This window comes from Nerophis lumbriciformis, linkage group LG32, assembly GCF_033978685.3.
Source record: "Nerophis lumbriciformis linkage group LG32, RoL_Nlum_v2.1, whole genome shotgun sequence".
NCBI lineage: Eukaryota > Metazoa > Chordata > Actinopteri > Syngnathiformes > Syngnathidae > Nerophis > Nerophis lumbriciformis.
In genome coordinates this window covers 5,055,460-5,075,004 of record NC_084579.2, presented here as the reverse complement: position 1 = coordinate 5,075,004, position 19,545 = coordinate 5,055,460, and the positions used below count along the sequence as shown (strand labels likewise).

Sequence of the window (19,545 nt, the reverse complement as noted above, 5' to 3'; positions counted from 1 at the left end):
TACATAACTCCACATGTGTTCATTCATAGTTTTGATGTGACAATCTACAATGTAAATACCGTATTTTCCGCACCATAAGGCGCCCTGGGTTATAAGCCGCGCCTTCAATGAACGGCATATTTCAAAACTTTGTCCACCTATAAGCCGCCCCGTGTTGTAAGCCGCATCTAACTGCGCTAAAGGAATGTCAAAAAAACAGTCAAATAGGTCAGTCAAACTTTAATAATATATTAAAACCAGCGTGATGTGGGCGCGCATGGAATCGTATATCAACATGGACAGAGCTGCGTGAAAAAAGCCACCCGGCCTCTTCGCGTAAACTTAAACTTACCTTAACCACTCGCTCATCTTTTCTTCATCCATCCCTTCGAGTTAGCTTTTATGATGACGCCGGCTGGAAAGGTCTCTTTTGGCAAGGTCTTCCTTTTGAATATCACCATGGGTGGAAGTTTCTGGCCATTAGCATGGCAAGCTAGAACCACAGTGAAGGATGACTTCTCATTCCCTGTGGTGCGAATATTCACCGTACGTGCTCCCGTTGTATCCACAGTGCGGTTCACAGGAATATCAGTTGCTGTGAAATAGTAATCCGTGTGCGGATGGAGAGATTGCGTCTTTTCATGAACCGGATCCCTGTCGCTTAGTAGGAGCCATTTTGTGGTCTTTACAGATGTAAACACACAAAGGAAATAAAACGTACGGTAATATCCGCGCGCTTTTTCTTCTTCTACGCGGGCGGGTGGTTGCTTACAGTAGAAGAAGAAGCGCTTCCTGTTCTATGGGGGCGGGTGCTTACCTTGGCGGTTGCTTGCGTAGAAGAAGAAGCGCTTCCTGTTCTACCGGGAAAAAAGATGGCGGCTGTTTACCGTAGTTACGAGACCGAAACTTTATGAAAATGAATCTTAATATTAATCCATATATAAAGCGCACCGGGTTATAAGGCGCACTGTCAGCTTTTGAGAAAATTTGTGGTTTTTAGGTGCGCCTTATAGTGCGGAAAATACGGTAGTCATGAAAATAAAGAAAACGCATTGAATGAAAAGGTTTGTCCAAACTTTTGGCCTGTACTGTACATCTGCCCCGTATTCACACAATTATATTTGTTGTTCAACTCAATTTTCCATAATCATGACACATATTTTTTAACATACAACAACATAACTAAACATGAAAACAATAATTTACTCCACATCATATCTTGTCATCATGATTTGTTTGTTCTACTGTCAAGATTGTTCCATAAGCTAACCTTCTTTCCATATTGATATATTTGCATATATATCTGTATTCAGTGTTTGAGTGTAATACTTCAAAGGGAAAAAAAGAAGCATGTAATGTGTCTGTCCACCAGCAGGGGGAGACATTTCCTCTCTAGTAGAATGAGAGCTGCTGGTTATCTATAGCAGTGTTTTTCAACCTTTTTTGAGCCAAGGCACATTTTTTGCGTTGAAGAAATACGGAGGCACACCACCAGCAGAAATCATTAAAATTATCATGTAGAAAGTTGGAACGCAAATGGCGCGCGACCAAGCTTGAGGTTTTCCATCAAGCATGGAGTGATAAAGTTTAATATCGTATAAACGCATGCTTTACCTTAGCTAAAGCTAAATATTACTCAAATCTCATCCGCCTCAACAAAAACGACCCTAAATTTTTGTTTAGTACAGTAGCATCGCTAACCCAACAAGGGACTCCTCCCAATAGCTCCACCCACTCGGCAGATGATTTTATGAATTTCTTTAATAAGAAAATTGACCTCATTAGAAAGGAGATTAAAGACAACGCATCCCAGCTACAACTGAGTTCTATTAACACAGATACAACTGTATCTACGACGGATACTGCAATACAAAATAGTCTCTCTCTTTTTGATGAAATAACATTAGAGGAACTATTACGGCGTGTAAGTGGGATAAAACAAACAACATGTTTACTTGACCCACTTCCTGGGAAACTTATCAAGGAGCTTTTTGTATTATTAGGTCCATTATTATTATATATTATTAGGGTGAGTTTTTCCTTGCCCTTATGTGGGCTTTGTACCGAGGATGTCGTTGTGGCTTGTGCAGCCCTTTGAGACACTTGTGATTTAGGGCTATATAAATAAACATTGATTGATTGATTGATTGATAAAAAACGAAACTCAGTTGACAGTAAAAAGTCGTTGTCGCAATTGTTGGATACGACTTTAAAGCATAACCAAGCATGCATCACTATAGCTCTTGTCTCAAAGTAGGTGTACTGTCACGACATGTCACATCACACCCTGACTTATTTGGACTTTTTTGTTGTTTTCCTGTGTGTAGTGTTTTACTTCTTATCTTGCGCTCCTATTTTGGTGGCTTTTTCTCTTTTTTTGGTATTTTCCTGTAGCAGTTTCATGTCTTCCTTTTGAGCGATATTTCCCGCATCTACTTTGTTTTAGCATACCTGCCAACTACTCCGGTTTTCCCGTAATTAGAACGGTTTTCATCAACCTATTCCGGGTTACGGTTGCAGTGATAAAAAATACGGTTTTTCATTAATTAAAATTTTATTATTATTTTTAAGTTTTATTCACGAAATCGCGTAACAACAATGACAATCGACACTGCTTCCCGTAACTTCCTATAGAGCCATTCCGAATGCCATGCGCGAGGCTATTTATAGCACCAGTTGCCATTGTTTCCAAACGAGCGAACGATCATGGAATCTGCCGGAGAAAAATCGCAAACGAGTCTTAAACCGAAAAGAAAACTGCAGTCATTCCGTGAAGAATATTCAAAAGCCTATCCGGGAATAATTATCCGTTCCAAAAAGGGTGAAAACTACGCGAATTGCACCTTAACGGAGGAATTAGCGATGTAAAAGACCACGTTGGGACAAAAAAACACAAGTCTAATGCCGTTGCTAGCGATACAAGTGGAAAACTTTCAACGTTTTTCGTCGCCCAAACAGATTCTTTGGATGTGATAAATGCCGAAGTTTTATTTACGGAGGCAATAATTGAGCATGGACTTCCAATCGCACTGGCTGATCACACGGGACGGTTATTTCGGAAAATGTTTCCCGACTCGAAAATCGCCAAAAAAATATGGATGTGGTCGAACCAAAACATCAAACATTATTCAGTGTCTTGGAACAGAATCCTCAAAAAGTATCGCCGATGTCATGAAGACGGAACCATTTAGCATGTCGACTGACGGCAGCACCGATTATGACGATGTAAAACTGTACCCCATTTGTGTTCGATATTTCGATGACGACATTGGTTTTAGCAACATTTTAACCTGTCTGAATGCTAATAATCATTTTGCGTCGCCTGGACCCTGGCTACTAGGTTTTTCTGATTTCAAAAGTTGGCAGGTATGGTTTTAGCAATCAAGAATATTTCAGTAGTTTTTATCCTTCTTTGTGGGGACATTGTTGATCGTCAAGTCATGTTCGGATGTACATTGAGGACGCCGTCTCTGCTCCACAGTAAGTCTTTGCTGTCGTCCAGCATTCTGTTTTTGTTTACTTTGTGGCCAGTTCAGTTTTAGTTTCATTCTGCATAGCCTTCCCTAAGCTTCAATGCCTTTTCTTAGGAGCACTCACCTTTTTGTTTATTTTTGGTTTAAGCATTAGACACCGTTTTACCTGCACACTGCCTCCCGCTGTTTCCGACATCTACAAAGCAATTAGCTACCGGCTGCCACCTACTGATATGGAAGAGTATTACACGGTTACTCTGCCGAGCTCAACAACAACACATCATTTGCAGACTATAATTACTGCTTTGCAAAAAATATTTTTACCTCAAATAGGTGAAACGAGATAATCGCCCGCGGCACAGTGGTTGAAAAACGCTGGTTTAGATGATGTGATTGCTTTCACAGCTAAGCGATTGTGTTTCAGGGTCCCGAGCATTCGTCCGCCCGCCCTGAGAGATTTCTCCAGATGTGCAACGACGACTCAGACGTGTTCCCGGTCAGTTTGGGTCCAACCTCCTCGTCTGGTTCAGTCCCAAGTCTCTCACCTTCATCCTGCTCACCTTTTCCCAGAGCGTGTGTGAGGACTTTGCCGAGCGACAGCTGTACCACTGCAACTGGATCGTGGTCAACTGCTCCACCCCCGCCAACTACTTCCACATCCTCCGCCGCCAGATGCTGCTGCCCTTCAGGAAGCCGGTGAGTGGCTCCGCCCCCGCACCCGCACGCAAAAAGTGTCACACCTGAACGAGAGCTCTCCTCTGGCCTCAGCTGATCGTGTTCACTCCCAAGTCGCTGCTGCGCCACCCCGAGGCCAAGTCCAGCTTGGACCTCATGCTGCCAGGTGAGCACAGCTGGGAGGGCGTCTTGTCTTGTGCGGCGTGCCCACTCACACGTGCTCCGTCCCGCAGGCACATGCTTCCAGCGTGTGATCCCAGACGAGGGTCCGCCCGCCCACGTGAAGAGAGTCATCTTCTGCACCGGAAAAATCTACTACGATCTGGACCGCGAGCGCAAGAACCGAGCCATGGACGCCACCGTGGCGGTGGTCCGCGTGGAGCAGGTAGCGCCAGTGTGACGCTCACACACGTCGATGTGACTATTCAAACGTTCCACTGCTCGCTCTAGCTGTCGCCGTTCCCCTTCGACCTGGCGAAGGTGGAGACCGAGCGCTACGCCAACGCAGACGTGGTGTGGTGTCAGGAAGAGCACAAGAACCAGGGTTACTACGACTACGTCAAGCCCCGCCTCCAGACCACTGTCGGCCCCGCCCGCCCCGTCTGGTGAGTGAGCGCTGCCTTGATTGGCCGAGTGTATCAACTAGAGATGCGCGGTTTGCGGGCACAACCGCGGAGTCCGCGGATTAACCGCGGAGTCCGCGGATTATCCGCGGATCGGGCGGATGAAATTTAAAAAAATTAGATTTTATCCGCGGGTCGGGTCGGGCGGTTGAAATAAAAAAAAATTAGATTTTAAATAGATTCAGGCGGGTGGCAGTTAAACCAATTGGGAAATATATATACATAGTTAAATGTTGTTACCCACATACGAAAAACGAGCAGGCACCTGCTGCATATGCCACAACAGAAGAAAAAAAAAGAAAAGAGATGGACACTTTTACGGAGCGGAGAAGGGACGCCTCGCCGGGGTCCGGGACCGAGGCCCCTTCCCCCGAGAGGGCCCCACCGGGAGCCGTAGCTGAGGCGATCCGCGAGAAGGGCCCGACGCACGTCCAGGGTCACCACCGCGCCCACCGCACCGACACCCCGCCTCGTCCGCCTTCGCCGCGGCCAGCGTCACGCGCAGCAGGTAAGCAGCTTACCTGCCCGCCACCCCCGTGGCCGGGGGCTCGTAACAGGGGTCACTCCGCGCGCTCCGCCCGCGCAGCTTACCTGCCCGCCACCCCTGTTGCCGGGGGCGCGTAACAGGGGTCACTCCGCGCGCAGTGCGCTCACGAAAGGGGTGGGGCTCACCCTGGTTGATATAGACAGCAGGACGGTGGCCATGGAAGTTGGAACCCGCTAAGGAGTGTGTAACAACCCACCTGCCGAATCAACTAGCCCTGAAAATGGATGGCGCTGGAGCGTCGGGCCCATACCCGGCCGTCGCCGGCAGCGAGACGCGCTTGGAGGTGCGCTCAGCGCGGCTCCCATATGATTGCGCACTGGTGTGCGTCTGGGTCGTGACAGTGTGGCACGCGAATGTCTGTGCTGCATTGGATCAGTCTCCTTTCTTTAACAGGCAAAAGCTTTATAACCTCACTAATGCCTTGCATCGTCTATATTAGATATATAACAACGGGCGGGTGCGGTTCTGATCAAATGTTAGATCGGGTGGATGGCGGATGGTTGACTACTTTCTGATGCGGTTGCGGATGAAATAATTGCCTATCCGCGCATCTCTAGTATCAACACTGTTCACACTTGTGTGTGTGTGTGTGTTTGTGTTTGTGTGTGTGTGTTCTGGAAATGCTTACTTAATGGGGACATGGCTCTGTTTACACAGTCACCTTTAGGGGACCTCTGACGGTATGGGGACAAAAAAACAGGTCCCCTAAAGGGAAGCCTTTTTAAATGATAGTCAGATCAATTCTGAAGATGCCTAAGTGATTTTTAAGCTTTGGCCCATAAAACATGTTTACTGGTTAGTTTGAGTGTGAGACATTTGCACTTTGAGCACTTGAACTTTTTTTTTTTTTTTTTAAATGGTCCACAGTAATCACGTACAAATTTGTGTGAATTATGCAAAATGATTTAAATATGGACATTAAGTCTTTTTCCCCAGGGTCCCCAGTAAGAATGATCAGCACATTACTTCATCAATCCAGAGATTTAAAGACGTGTATGAGCTAACTGGCCAGTGGACATTTTACACACTTTTTTTTATGCCTCCACAACCTGTAGAAAGGCTGGTCCTCACAAGTCATGATCAAATACTTGCTCCCCATTATATGTGTGTGTGTGTGTGTTGTATTTCTACCCTTCTTGAGACATGAAGAAGGAAAAGTATCTTCCATATGAGGAGGTGTGAACAAGTGATGACATAAATCATGGTCCCAATAGCATTGCATCTAATAGACAATGTCTCATTTGCACCCCCTGCTGGTGACATCTATCAACATGAGGGTGGTCCCAAAAAGAAGGGATTTTTTCAAATTGACTGTGTGTCGCCTTTAAAAGTGCTCCCCCTCTGGTCAACATATGAAATAACAAGTGTGTGTAAGAAATTGAAATGTGCCCCCTTTGGCCGAAATTAATAATTTAAAAAAATTTATAGAGACATACTGCATACTTGCCAACCCTCCCGGATTTTCCGGGAGACTCCCGAAATTCAGCGCCTCTCCCGAAAACCTCCCGGGACAAATTTGCTCCCGAAAATCTCCCGAAATTCAGGCGGACTCAGGTCCTCCACAATATAAAAAAGCGTACCTTCCCAATCACGTTATAGCTATAGAATGATGGAGGGCGAGTTCTTGGTTTCTTATGTGGGTTTATTGTTAGGCAGTTTCATTAACGTCCTCCCAGCGCGCGGTAACAACACACAACAACAGCAGTCACTTTTTTGTATACCGTAAAGCAGTTCGTCTGCCGTAAACAGCAATGTTGTGACACTCTTAAACAGGACAATACTGCCATCTAGTGCATTTGATGAAAGCACTTTTGTGCGTGCCACACATCAATGCATCATCAGAGAGGGTGTTCACCATGGTTCGAAAAATAGTGACAGAGAATAGAACAAGGATGGACAATTCAACCCTTAACTCAACAATGAGTGGATGAGTGTTGTGTGTGTATATGTGTAAATAAATGAACACTGAAATTCAAGTATTTATTTTATATATATATATATATATATATATATATATATATATATATATAATAATTTAAAAAAAAAAAAAATATATATATATATATATATATATAATAAAATATATATATATATATATATATAGCTAGAATTCACTGAACGTCAAGTATTTCTTATATATGAAATACTTGACTTGGTGAATTCTAGCTGTAAATATACTCCTCCCCTTTTAGCCACGCCCCCGTTCCACCCCGACCACGCCCACCCCCACCCCCTCCCCCCACCTCCCGAAATCGGAAGGTCTCAAGGTTGGCAAGTATGATACTGTAACAACTTGAAGTAAATAATGAAGATTAAAAACCAATTACAACTAAAAATTCCCCCAAAAATTATTAAATATAAGATCATATTTTTTATATTTGCATAGTATGTACCGTATTTTTTGGAGTATAAGTCACTCCGGAGTATAAGTGGCACTGGCCGAAAATGCATAATAAAGAAGGAAAAAAACATATATAAGTCGCATTTTTTGGGGAAATGCATTTGATAAAAGCCAACAGCAAGAATAGACATTTAAAAGGCAATTTAAAATAAATAAAGAATAGTGAACAACAGGCTGAATAAGTGTACGTTATATGAGGCATAAATAAGCAACTGGTATGTTAACGTAACATATTATGGTAAGAGTCATTCAAATAACTATAACATATAGAACATGCTATACGTTTACCAAACAATCTGTCACTCCTAATCGCTAAATCCCATGAAATCTTATACGTCTAGTCTCTTACGTGAATGAGATCAATAATATTATTTGATATTTTACACTAATGTGTTAAATCATTTCACACATAAGTCGCCCCTGAGTATAAGTCGCACCCCCGGCCAAACTATGAAAAAAACTGCCACTTACAGGTAAAAGCCAGTAAATTAGAATATTTTGAAAAACTTGATTTATTTCAGTAATTGCATTCAAAAGGTGTAACTTGTACATTATATTTATTCATTGCACACAGACTGATGCATTCAAATGTTTATTTCATTTAATTTTGATGATTTGAAGTGGCAACAAATGAAAATCCAAAATTCCGTGTGTCACAAAATTAGAATATTACTTAAGGCTAATACAAAAAAGGGATTTTTAGAAATGTTGGCCAACTGAAAAGTATGAAAATGAAAAATATGAGCATGTACAATACTCAATACTTGGTTGGAGCTCCTTTTGCCTCAATTACTGCGTTAATGCGGCGTGGCATGGAGTCGATGAGTTTCTGGCACTGCTCAGGTGTTATGAGAGCCCAGGTTGCTCTGATAGTGGCCTTCAACTCTTCTGCGTTTTTGGGTCTGGCATTCTGCATCTTCCTTTTCACAATACCCCACAGATTTTCTATGGGGCTAAGGTCAGGGGCCAATTTAGAACAGAAATACCATGGTCCGTAAACCAGGCACGGGTAGATTTTGCGCTGTGTGTAGGCGCCAAGTCCTGTTGGAACTTGAAATCTCCATCTCCATAGAGCAGGTCAGCAGCAGGAAGCATGAAGTGCTCTAAAACTTGCTGGTAGACGGCTGCGTTGACCCTGGATCTCAGGAAACAGAGTGGACCGACACCAGCAGATGACATGGCACCCCAAACCATCACCCAACCATGCAAATTTTGCATTTCCTTTGGAAATCGAGGTCCCAGAGTCTGGAGGAAGACAGGAGAGGCACAGGATCCACGTTGCCTGAAGTCTAGTGTAAAGTTTCCACCATCAGTGATGGTTTGGGGTGCCATGTCATCTGCTGGTGTCGGTCCACTCTGTTTCCTGAGATCCAGGGTCAACGCAGCCGTCTACCAGCAAGTTTTAGAGCACTTCATGCTTCCTGCTGCTGACCTGCTCTATGGAGATGGAGATTTCAAGTTCCAACAGGACTTGGCGCCTGCACACAGCGCAAAATCTACCCGTGCCTGGTTTACGGACCATGGTATTTCTGTTCTAAATTGGCCCGCCAACTCCCCTGACCTTAGCCCCATAGAAAATCTGTGGGGTATTGTGAAAAGGAAGATGCAGAATGCCAGACCCAAAAACGCAGAAGAGTTGAAGGCCACTATCAGAGCAACCTGGGCTCTCATAACACCTGAGCAGTGCCAGAAACTCATCGACTCCATGCCACGCCGCATTAACGCAGTAATTGAGGCAAAAGGAGCTCCAACCAAGTATTGAGTATTGTACATGCTCATATTTTTCATTTTCATACTTTTCAGTTGGCCAACATTTCTAAAAATCCCTTTTTTGTATTAGCCTTAAGTAATATTCTAATTTTGTGACACACGGAATTTTGGATTTTCATTTGTTGCCACTTCAAATCATCAAAATTAAATGAAATAAACATTTGAATGCATCAGTCTGTGTGCAATGAATAAATATAATGTACAAGTTACACCTTTTGAATGCAATTACTGAAATAAATCACGTTTTTCAAAATATTCTAATTTACTGGCTTTTACCTGTATAGTCCGAAAAATACGGTACTTTGTTTTAGCAATCAAGAATATTTCAGTTGTTTTTAATCCTTCTTTGTGGGGACATTGTTGATTGTCATGTCATGTTTGGATGTACTTTGTGGACGCCGTCTTGCTCCACAGTAAGTCTTTGCTGTCGTCCAGCATTCTGTTTTTGTTTACTTTGTAGCATAGCCTTCCCTAAGCTTCAATGCCTTACTTAGGGGCACTCACTTTTTGTTTATTTTTGGTTTAAGCATTAGACACCTTTTTACCCGTACGTACGTGAATGAGATAAATAATATTATTTGATATTTTACGCTAATGTGTTAATCATTTCACACATAAGTCGCTCCAGTATAAGTCGCACCCCCGGCCAAACTATGAAAAAAAACTGCGACTTATAGTCCGAAAAATACGGTATATATTATTAATGTTGTATATACCCACTAGAAAGGGTGGTCCTAAAGAAGAGGTGACAAATAGAAGCATGTGTGTGTGATGACAGGTACGCTGGTCGTGGGCCTGCAGCTGCCCCCGCCACAGGAAACAAACACACACACCTGGCCGAGCTGCAGCGGCTACTCAACACGGCCTTTGACCTGCACGCCTTCGCGGGGAAGGACTCGTAACCAACCACCTGAGACCTCATCAAGCCAACATTAGCGCCAGTAAAGATGCGAATGTAAAATTAGTAACTATTATTCTGTAACCATAGCAACATCAGCTCAGGTAACCGCACTCATGCCAGCACACCTTTGATATTTTTATTGGAAGCTATGTTTTTTTGTTTTTTTTTATTTGAGTGTTGATGATGTCATGGAACTGACTATTTTCTTGAAATAGATATGAAGACAAATAATCTGCCGGATGAAATGTAAATATTTAATGTTGATGTTTTGTCGCCCACACCAACCTCACCTCAATAAACTACAATGGATGCTGAAGAGTGCTGGGACAGTTTGGCTTCCGGACGCCAGGGGGCAGCATGGAGCAGAGCGAGCAGGAGGCTCAATGAGGTGTAATATTTTAATAACATAGTTTGTGGTGTTTTTAAATATAAATATTAACATCACGTGATACATTTTTTTGATAGGCTCCAGCACTCCCCGCGACCCCTTCGGGGGCGCGGGGAGTGCTGGAGCCTATCAAAAAAAAGGGACAAGCGGTAGAAAATGGATGGAACATCACGTTCACCTATTATTAATATGGATGATGTATTCTTAACAATCAACAATTCGGTCCTGTGTTTCCTCGCTCCCTTGTTTCCTAGCCCCTCCCCCGCCCCTACTTCCTCTCTCCTTCCCTCTGTTTCTCTCCCCCCCCCCCAGCCCAATAAAAAAAAAAAAAAAGTCGTCGCCCCCACCCCCAATGAAGCCGCGTCGCGTGTTATTCTAGGTCAGAGAGTTCCTTGGAATGCGGCGCACTCGCCAAAGCCAAGTGGCTCCAGTGCAATGTGCGCACAAAGGCGTCGTGTGCGCGCGAACGTTGGTCGCCATGGCAACAGGCGGGCAAGACGCAATGTGTGTGTGAACACGATCGGTTTTCGTGTGACAAACATTTCAATTCGTCCCCAAATGTGCCCCACCCCCCACCCGGCTGGAGGCTCAGCCCCGACAAGTCCAATATAAGAGCCTCGCCACGCGCACGCGCAGTGGAAGTGACTCTGCTGTGACATTGTCAAATGACTGCAGTGGGTCGCTGTGTGTGTGTGTGTGTGTGTGTGTGTGTGTGTGTGAAGCTACTATGCGGCAGGTCGAGGGGGGAGGAGGAATGTAGTGGGGGTGGGGGTGGGGGGGTGATATGGATAATGTGGAGAAACATGAAGAAATAAAAAATCTCTGCATCTGTTTCCAGGGCAACCGAGGTGTGAAAAACACCAGCAGGTCCCCCCCCCTCCCCTCCCTCTCCCCCCAGTGGAGAAGACGACACGACACATGAATAGCATTTATCGGCCGATAAATGCTTTAGAATGTAATATCGGAAATTATCGGTATCGTTTTTTTTTTATTATTGGTATCAGTTTTTTAGTTTTTTTTTTATTAAATCAACATAAAAAACACATGATACTCTTACAAATAGTGCACCAACCCAAAAAAACTCCCTCCCCATTTACACTCATTCACACATAAGGGTTGTTTCTTTCTGTTATTAATATTCTGGTTTCTGCATTATATATCATCCATCCATCCATCCATCCATTTTCTATTGGGCAGAAGGCGGGGTACACCCTGGACAAGTCGCCACCTCATCGCAGGGCCATTATATATCAATACAGTCTGCAAGGGATACAGTCCGTAAGCACACATGATTGTGCGTGCTGCTGCTCCACTAATAGTACTAACCTTTAACATTTCATTTTACTCATTTTCATTAATTACTAGTTTCTATGTAACTGTTTTTATATTTTTTTATTTTCTTTTTTATTCAAGAATTTTTTTATTTTTTTATCTTATTTTATTTTATTAATGTTTTTAAAAAGGACCTTATCTTCACCATACCTTTACTAGTTTCTATGTAACTGTTTTTATATTTTTTAATTTTCTTTTTTATTCAAGATTTTTTTATTTATTTATCTTATTTTATTAATGTTTTTAAAAAGGACCTTATCTTCACCATACCTTTACTAGTTTCTATGTAACTGTTTTTATATTTTTTTATTTTCTTTTTTATTCAAGATTTTTTTTTTAATTTATCTTATTTTATTAATGTTTTTAAAAAGGACCTTATCTTCACCATACCTTTACTAGTTTCTATGTAACTGTTTTTATATTTTTTTATTTTCTTTTTTATTCAAGAATTTTTTTTAAATTTATCTTATTTTATTTTATTAATGTTTTTAAAAAGGACTTTATCTTCACCATACCTTTACTAGTTTCTATGTAACTGTTTTTATATTTTTTTATTTTCTTTTTTATTCAAGAATTTTTTTTTAATTTATCTTATTTTATTTTATTAATGTTTTTAAAAAGGACCTTATCTTCACCATACCTTTACTAGTTTCTATGTAACTGTTTTTATATTTTTTTATTTTCTTTTTTATTCAAGATTTTTTTTTTAATTTATCTTATTTTATTAATGTTTTTAAAAAGGACCTTATCTTCACCATACCTTTACTAGTTTCTATGTAACTGTTTTTATATTTTTTTATTTTCTTTTTTATTCAAGATTTTTTTTTAATTTATCTTATTTTATTAATGTTTTTAAAAAGGACCTTATCTTCACCATACCTTTACTAGTTTCTATGTAACTGTTTTTATATTTTTTTATTTTCTTTTTTATTCAAGATTTTTTTTTAAATTTATCTTATTTTATTAATGTTTTTAAAAAGGACCTTATCTTCACCATACCTTTACTAGTTTCTATGTAACTGTTTTTATATTTTTTTATTTTCTTTTTTATTCAAGAATTTTTTTTAAATGTATCTTATTTTATTTTATTAATGTTCTTAAAAAGGACCTTATCTTCACCATACCTGGTTGTCCAAATTAGGCATAATAATGTGTTAATTCCACGACTTGATATCGGTATCGGTAATTAAAGAGTTGGAAAATATCGGCCAAAAGCCATTATCGGCCATCCCTACACATGAATATACTTGACGTCTTTGACAGCAAGCAAAGACTCGCTGCTGTAAAAAGGATGTCTCACTCTGTTCCAAATGCTTTATTTATCTTCATCTTCGAGTCACCTCGGCGCGATGTGGCGGCAACGCGCGCGTTTTTTTTTTTTACTACCTGATGGTTTCCTGCTGACGTCACCGTCACGTGACCTGACCAGCGCGCCCCGCTGTGTGACTCGGGGGAGGCGGGGCTTGTGCGGTGACGTCACGTGTAGATGTCATTGTGCAATGGACGCCTAGGCCAAGTCAGCGTCTTCACCTCAGCGAGCGTCTTTCAATTGGCCCGCGGAGTTAGCCTGGCTCGACGTGACACCGGCCGGAAGTGTGGGCTTGATTTGAGACTCTTCTCTTAATGAGCACGTAAAAAGGCGGCAGTGTAAAGTTGACAGCTAGTCGCTGCTAGCACACTGCGACACCACCTCGCTAGCTAGGCTAGGCTAGGCTAAGCTAAGGCTAGTCTGGATTGGGACTCCGCGTGGACGCAGACGCACGCGCACGGACAGGTAAGTGCCGTGTGAATGTCTCGCGGGCACGCCGCACACACGCACGCCACAGCGGCTTCGGACGCGAGTACTCTTGCTTAAAAAATTAGCGGCCGCGGTGCCGCCGAGGACGCGCGCGCGTGGCGGCGGCGGCGGAAGGCAGGTAGGCGGGTGCTCGTGTGGCGTGCACGCCGCTCGGTGCTTTGTTCTGTTGTTGGCGGGAAAAGAAGCAGGTGCGTGCGCGTCGACGCTGACGGCGGCCGCGGCGCGTGCACACGCAGACAGGTAACCCTCTCACGCACGTTTTTGGTCCCTAAAATAGTGCGTATTGATGTAAGTTGGTGTGCGTGCGTGGCTCTCTTTGTGTTTTTCTTGTACGTACACGCGTGCGTGAGCACCTGTAGAACATTCTTTGATGCTCTAAGGACATTCTCATGTTTCTTTGTGCGACCATCAAGGCTTCTGTCATACTTCATGTCCTTCATCATGTCCGTCTTGTTTCCTAAAATGTTTCCATATTCCATCATCGTGACTCCAATCATGTCCACGACCATCTCCATTAGTTCAGCCATGGGCTAACCCACTGTGAGATACAGTAGGAGATGATCTAATTTCACATATTTGGGTTTAAATATTTTTTGCAACTGCAAATGATGTGTTGTTGTTGAGTGTCTGTACTGTCTAGATCTCGGCAGAGTAACCGTGTAATACTCTTCCATATCAGCAGGTGGCAGCAGGTAGCTAATTGCCTTGTAAGATGTTGAAAACAGCGGGGTGCAGGCTAATGCTTAAACCAAAAATAAACAAAAAGGTGAGTGCCCCTAAGTAAGGCATTGAAGCTTAGGGAAGGCTATGCAGAACCAAACTAAGCTACAAAGTACCGTATTTTCCGCACTATAAGCCGCACCTAAAAACCACAGATTTTCACAAAAGCTGACAGTGCGGCTTATAACCCGGTGCGCCTTATATATGGATTAATATAAATATTTATTTTCATAAAGTTTCGGTCTCGCAACTACGGTAAACAGCCGCCATCTTTTTCCCCCGTAGAAGAGGAAGCGCTTCTTCTATGGTAAGCAACCGCCAAGGTAAGCACCCGCCCCCATAGAAGAGGAAGCGCTTCTTCTTCTACTGTAAGCAACCACCCGCCCCCATAGAAGAAGAAGCCCCCGGATATTGCGTTTCATTTCATTTGTGTGTTTACCGTATTTTCCGCACTATAAGGCGCACCGGATTATTAGCCGCACCTTCAATGAATGGCATATTTCATAACTTTGTCCACCAATAAGCCGCCCCGGACTATAAGCCGCGCCTACGCTGCACTAAAGGGAATGTCAAAAAAACAGTCAGATAGGTCAGTCAAACTTTAATAATATATTAAAAACCAGCGTTCTAACAACTCTGTTCACTCCCAAAATGTACGCAAATGTGCAATCACAAACATAGTAAAATTCAAAATAGTGCAGAGCAATAGCAACATAATGTTGCTCGAACGTTAATGTCACAACACACAAAATAAACATAGCGCTCACTTTCTGAAGTTATTCTTCATTCGTAAATCCTTAGTCTTCGGTGTCCGAAGTGAAAAGTTGGGCAAATGTGAGATCCAAAATGGCCGGTTCCGTCTCGTCGAAGTCATCGGAGTCAGTGTCACTGTTATCCAGCAGTTCTGTGAATCCTGCCTTCCGGAAAGCTCGGACCACAGTTGTGACCGAAATATCTGCCCAGGCATTTACGATCCACTGGCAGATGTTGGCGTCGTCTGGCGCTGCCTCCCTGTCTTAGTGAATGTGTGTTCGCCTTCTGTCATCCATTGTTCCCACGCAGTTAGCAGTCTAGCTTCGAATGCCCTGTTGACACCAATATCTAGCGGCTGGAGGTCTTTTGTCAATCCACCCGGAATGACGGCGAGTATTGAATTAAGCGCGTAAGCGTGTCTCTTAATGTGATGTTATGAGCTAGCAAATATAACAACTACACTACCCAGCATGCAACGATAGTGACGAGCATGCGCGGTAGCCCTGAGAAGCGTTGTTGTATGCTGGGAGTTAGAATGTGGTTATGAGCACGCTGTGAGTAAACGTTGAGAACTCAGTTAACACGCCTCGTCTGCATTATTTATAATTAGACAGACAACACACTTAATAGGAGCCATTTTGGGGTCTTTACATAAACACACAAATGGAAATGAAACGTCACATATCCCAGCATGCACCGCGCGCTTCTTCTTCTTCCGGGGGCGGGTGGTTGCTTACAGTACAAGAAGAAGCGCTTCCTGTTCTATGGGGGCGGGTGCTTACCTTGGCGGTTGCTTGCGTAGAAGAAGAAGCGCTTCCTGCTCTACCGGGAAAAAAGATGGCGGCTGTTTACCGAAGTTGCGAGAACGAAACTTTATGAAAATGAATCTTAATATTTATCCATATATAAAGCGCACCGGGTTAAAAGCCGCACTGTCAGCTTTTGAGTAAATTTGTGGTTTTTAGGTGCGGCTAATGGTGCGGAAAATACGGTACATCTGTAAAGACCACAAAATGGCTCCTACTAAGCGACACGCGTATAACGCAGAATTTAAACTTAAGGCAATATTTAACCAAAGAACTCCAACCGCTCGATATTGGTGTCAACAGGGCATTTAAAGCACGACTGCGAACGGCGTGGGAACAATGGATGACCGAAGGCGAACACACCTTCACTAAGACAGGGAGACAGCGCCGGACGACATACGCCAACATCTGCCAGTGGATCGTAAATGCCTGGGCGGATATTTCGGTCACAACTGTGGTCCTAGCTTTCCGGAAGGCAGGATTCACAGAACTGCGACGATTTTGGATCCCGTATTCGCCCAACTTTTTAATTCGGACACCGGAGGAGAAGAATTCGAGGGATTTATGAATGAAGAATAACTTCAGAAAGTGAGCGTTATGTTTATTTTGTGTGTTGTGACATTAACGTTCGAGCAACATTAAGTTATTGATGCTTATTGATTGCACATTTGCACATTACTGTACATTTTGGGAGTGAACAGAGTTGTTAGAACGCTGGTTTTTAATATATTATTAAAGTTTGACTGACCTATCTGACTGTTTTTTTGACATTCCCTTTAGCGCAGTTAGATGCGGCTTATAACACGGGGCGGCTTATAGGTGGACAAAGTTTTGAAATATGCCGTTCATTGAAGGCGCGGCTTATAACCCAGGGCGGCTTATGGTGCGGAAAATACGGTAAACAAAAACAGAATGCTGGACGACAGCAAAGACTTACTGTGGAGTAGGGATGTCCCGATCCGATATTTGGATCGGATCGGCCGCCGATATTTGCCAAAAAATGCGTATCGGCAAGGCATGGGAAAATGCCGATCCAGATCCAGTTTAAAAAAAACTCCGGTCCGTGTTTTCCAACGCACCGATTTAAATAATACATTCCACTTTTCTGCTGCTCCCTAACGTCCGTTCCGCATTTTCCAGCACACCTTCAACACATCCACAGGTCTGAGGTCTGTGGATTCTCACGCAGTTGCTTTTAGCTGCTGGCATTACACGACAGGCTCTTCTCACTCTTTTCTGTGTCTCCCTCTCACAGACAGCAAGTGCACCTTCTTACACACGTCACATACTGTCACGTCATACGTCACATACGTATACGTCCTCTCCCAGCAGAGAGATAGCAGCATGGCTAACGTTAGCTGTGATGCTAGTGCAGCCGTGTGACCAACATTCTCTCTAAGGTGCGTGCTTGTGCAATTGCGTACTGCTCAAACATCCTCTGCGCATAGCAATTATATGCCACGCATAAAATCAAATAAAAAAATAAGCGCATAACAATTTTCGACACACGGACACGACAGAGAAAACCGTTTTCGTCATCATTGTTCAAATATTGTAACGTCTGTCGAGACGCTTATCTCCATTCGGTGCCACACGTCCACACCATCAAAATGCCGAAGCAAACATTTCCACATCAACACCGTATGAAAAAATAGTGATTTTTTTTAGTTGTGATTTCCTTCTCTGCATGAAAGTTTAAAAGTAGCATATATTAATGCAGTATGAAGAAGAATGTTTTAATGTAGACATGCAAGCTTTGAAAGAACATTTTGAAAATCAAGACTACATTTCCTGCAAATGGGTGCATTTCTACCCTATATTTTAACTTTAGATTTATTCTCATATCAAACTCTTTTGGCTGTCTTTTTGACATCCGGCGCCCCCCTCCACACCCTGGATTATAAATAATGTAAATAATTCAATGTGATTATCTTGTGTGATGACTGTATTATGATGATAGTATATATCTGATAGTATATATCTGTATCATGAATCAATTTAAGTGGACCCCGACTTAAACAAGTTGAAAAACTTATTGGGGTGTTACCATTTAGTGGTCAATTGTACGGAATATGTACTTCACTGTGCAACCTACTAATAAAAGTCTCAATCAATCAATCAAAACACATAGAATCATCATACTGCTGTGATTATATGCATCAAGTGTTCATTCAAGGCTAAGGCAAAATATGGAGATATATATTGTGTATCGCAATATGGCCTTAAAATATCGCAATATTAAAAAAAGGCCATATCGCCCAGCCCTAGTTCAATGATGCCATTTCTGTTTGTCACGTATAATTTTGTCTATTTTGTGTTTATCCTTGAATAAACGGGTCAGTTTCTTGTTACCAACCATTGTGTATTATTCAAACTCCCCTAATTCAGCTGGCTAGTTGTTATCAAGAGTACTAAAACCCTTTTCAACATGAATCTGACAACTAAGTAGGCTAAATAACTTTAAACTTTAATACATGCTCGGATAGGCCAGTATCTGTCAGTATCGGTCAGTATCTGATCGGAAGTGCAAAAACCTGGATCGGGACATCCCTACTGTGGAGCAAAGACGGCGTCCACAAAGTACATCCGAACATGACATGACAATCAACAATGTCCCCACAAAGAAGGATAAAAACAACTGAAATATTCTTGATTGCTAAAACAAAGTACTGTATTTTTCGGACTATAAGTGGCAGTTTTTTCATAGTGGGTGCGACTTATACTCAGGAGCGACTTATGTGTGAAATGATTAACACATTAGTGTAAAATATCAAATATTATTATTTATCTCATTCACGTAAGAGACTAGACGTATAAGATTTCATGGGATTTAGCGATTAGGAGTGACAGATTGTTTGGTAAACGTATAGCATGTTCTATATGTTATAGTTATTTGAATGACTCTTACCATAATATGTTACGTTAACATACCAGTTGCTTATTTATGCCTCATATAACGTACACTTATTCAGCCTGTTGTTCACTATTCTTCATTTATTTTAAATTGCCTTTCAAATGTCTATTCTTGCTGTTGGCTTTTATCAAATACATTTCCCCCAAAAATGCGACTTATAAAAGTTTTTTTCCATCTTTATTATGCATTTTCGGCCGGTGCGACTTATACTCCGAAAAATACGGTAGATGCGGGAAATATCGCTCAAAGGAAGACATGAAACTGCTACAGGAAAATACCAAAAAAAAAGGGGAAAAGCCACCAAAATAGGAGCGCAAGACAAGAACTAAAACACTACACACAGAAAAACAGCAAAAAAGTCCAAATAAGTCATGGTGTGATGTGACAGGTGGTGACAGTACACCTACTTTGAGACAAGAGCTATAGTGATGCATGTTTGGTTATGCTTTAAAGTCATATCCAACA

General features: G+C 42.4%; 2 protein-coding genes across 7 annotated transcripts in view; both read left to right on the top strand.

Moving 5' to 3' along the window:
• LOC133574962 (2-oxoglutarate dehydrogenase complex component E1-like) overlaps window positions 1-10,737 on the top strand; it is a 57,730-nt gene extending 46,993 nt beyond the window's left edge. For 2 of the 4 annotated variants that reach the window (XM_061927356.1, XM_061927355.2), the window contains 6 exons: window positions 3,877-3,948; window positions 4,023-4,148; window positions 4,221-4,293; window positions 4,361-4,512; window positions 4,578-4,732; window positions 10,247-10,737. In XM_061927356.1, the coding sequence (XP_061783340.1) occupies window positions 3,877-3,948; window positions 4,023-4,148; window positions 4,221-4,293; window positions 4,361-4,512; window positions 4,578-4,732; window positions 10,247-10,370 (702 nt within the window). In that variant the 3' untranslated portion in view covers window positions 10,371-10,737. Of the gene's footprint in view, window positions 1-3,876; window positions 3,949-4,022; window positions 4,149-4,220; window positions 4,294-4,360; window positions 4,513-4,577; window positions 4,733-10,246 lie in introns of those variants that run through there. The other 2 variants (XM_061927357.1, XR_009811440.1) reach the window with 2 other exon arrangements.
• Window positions 10,738-13,529: 2,792 nt separating this feature from the next.
• The window catches only part of LOC133575000 (zinc finger MIZ domain-containing protein 2-like), a 52,630-nt gene continuing 46,614 nt past the window's right edge, over window positions 13,530-19,545 (top strand). Inside the window, exon 1 of one of the 3 annotated variants that reach the window (XM_061927437.1) lies at window positions 13,530-13,863. The gene's annotated coding sequence lies outside the window, so the exon portion shown is untranslated. Of the gene's footprint in view, window positions 13,864-14,013; window positions 14,128-19,545 lie in introns of those variants that run through there. The other 2 variants (XM_061927440.1, XM_061927439.2) reach the window with 2 other exon arrangements.